General features: G+C 41.9%; 1 protein-coding gene across 1 annotated transcript in view; it reads right to left on the bottom strand.

Annotated features, from left to right (window-relative positions):
* Window positions 1-748: 748 nt before the first annotated feature.
* LOC119591761 overlaps window positions 749-1,323 on the bottom strand; it is a 74,854-nt gene continuing 74,279 nt past the window's right edge. The window contains exon 6 of the mRNA XM_037940508.1: window positions 749-1,216. Coding sequence (XP_037796436.1) covers window positions 1,038-1,216 — 179 coding nt within the window. The 3' untranslated portion in view covers window positions 749-1,037. The remainder of the gene's footprint in view (window positions 1,217-1,323) is intronic.

Raw genomic sequence — 1,323 nt, 5'->3', positions numbered from 1 at the left:
TGCTGCCTCATGTCTGCTCGATTAGGCTTCTCTGAAGCCATTTGAAAAGATACTCTCCCTGACTGATCCTTGCCGATGTGAACTGCCCCTCGAGATTTTTGTCACACCAGAACATCGCAAAGTTTGAATTAGTGACGTAAAACTGCAAGCACAATGGGTCCATAAAGCAGGAGTCAAGCAACATGAAAATGTCTTCCTTAGCTAAGCCTTCATCAAACACCTTTGTTGCTGGAGCACTTTTCGTTGTTATTTCTCCCAATTTGGTCGAGCCCAGAATTACGACGCAATGAGCGCACTTGTTCGGCGGCGCTGTGGGAGGCGGCGTGCTTAGCCTTGCCAATATCAGCGGCTGCGAATGACCGTGGATAGGGGAATGAGGATTGAAGGGCGCAATTAAAGGAAAGGAATAATATTTATTTTTTATCTTTTTAAATTTTCCTTCTCCATTTCTTTCTTCCTGACAAAACATCACAACATTATCACTCCATCTTACAATATATATTAAAGTTTAAACATCATTTCATTAGGTTGTAATGTTTTTTCGAAAAGAAAAATTCACTGTAGATGTATAGTCATTGTGTATGTGTATCTAATATGTTCAGATGAATAAATAAATTGCGATGTTTCATTTGCTTATTTCGTTATATATTTTATATCAAATTGCTATTTGACTGATGTGTTAAATTGATACATTTTACTGCATTAGGTATATATATATATTCCAAGACTGTAATATGGAGCTCTAGTAAAGAAAGCAAGCAGTAAATCATCTGGAGGCAGACCAAAGGGAAACAAACAACCAGGACAATATTTCTTTAATAATAAATGATATCACGGGAAGTGTTTAACTAATATTGCTCAGGGCTCAGGAATATGATCAAATTTTAAGGTCAAGGCTGAGGCTGGATTCACTGGCTTCATGATGAGAATTTATATGTGATTTTCTAAGTGGAATTACTAGGCGGTTTTGTGTTTTGTGTTCGTTGCGCCGTGGCAATTTATCAGTACTCATTTACTGGTATCTGCCGAACATGACCTCACTTTAAACAAAATTTAAGCAAAGTGATACTCACATTATGGAGCCAAGTGATGTTGTAGACGGGTGGATCGGCGTGGATGGAGCAGAGGAAGGTGATCCCGTCCCCCTCCTTCAGCTCCCGGCCCCCTCCTCCGATAGCGCGCCCCCCCTCCGCGATGATCCTGGCATCAGGGACGTCTGCGGGCCAGGGACATGTCCTCATTAACACAGCCACGTTAGGCCAGAATTAGGCCATGGGGGCTGTGCCCGAGATCGATACATCCGCATCGCGGACAGAGTTAATC

This window comes from Penaeus monodon, chromosome 29 (genome assembly GCF_015228065.2).
Source record: "Penaeus monodon isolate SGIC_2016 chromosome 29, NSTDA_Pmon_1, whole genome shotgun sequence".
NCBI lineage: Eukaryota > Metazoa > Arthropoda > Malacostraca > Decapoda > Penaeidae > Penaeus > Penaeus monodon.
The sequence above is the reverse complement of the archived record's forward strand: the minus strand, read 5'-3'. Positions and strand labels throughout refer to the sequence as shown.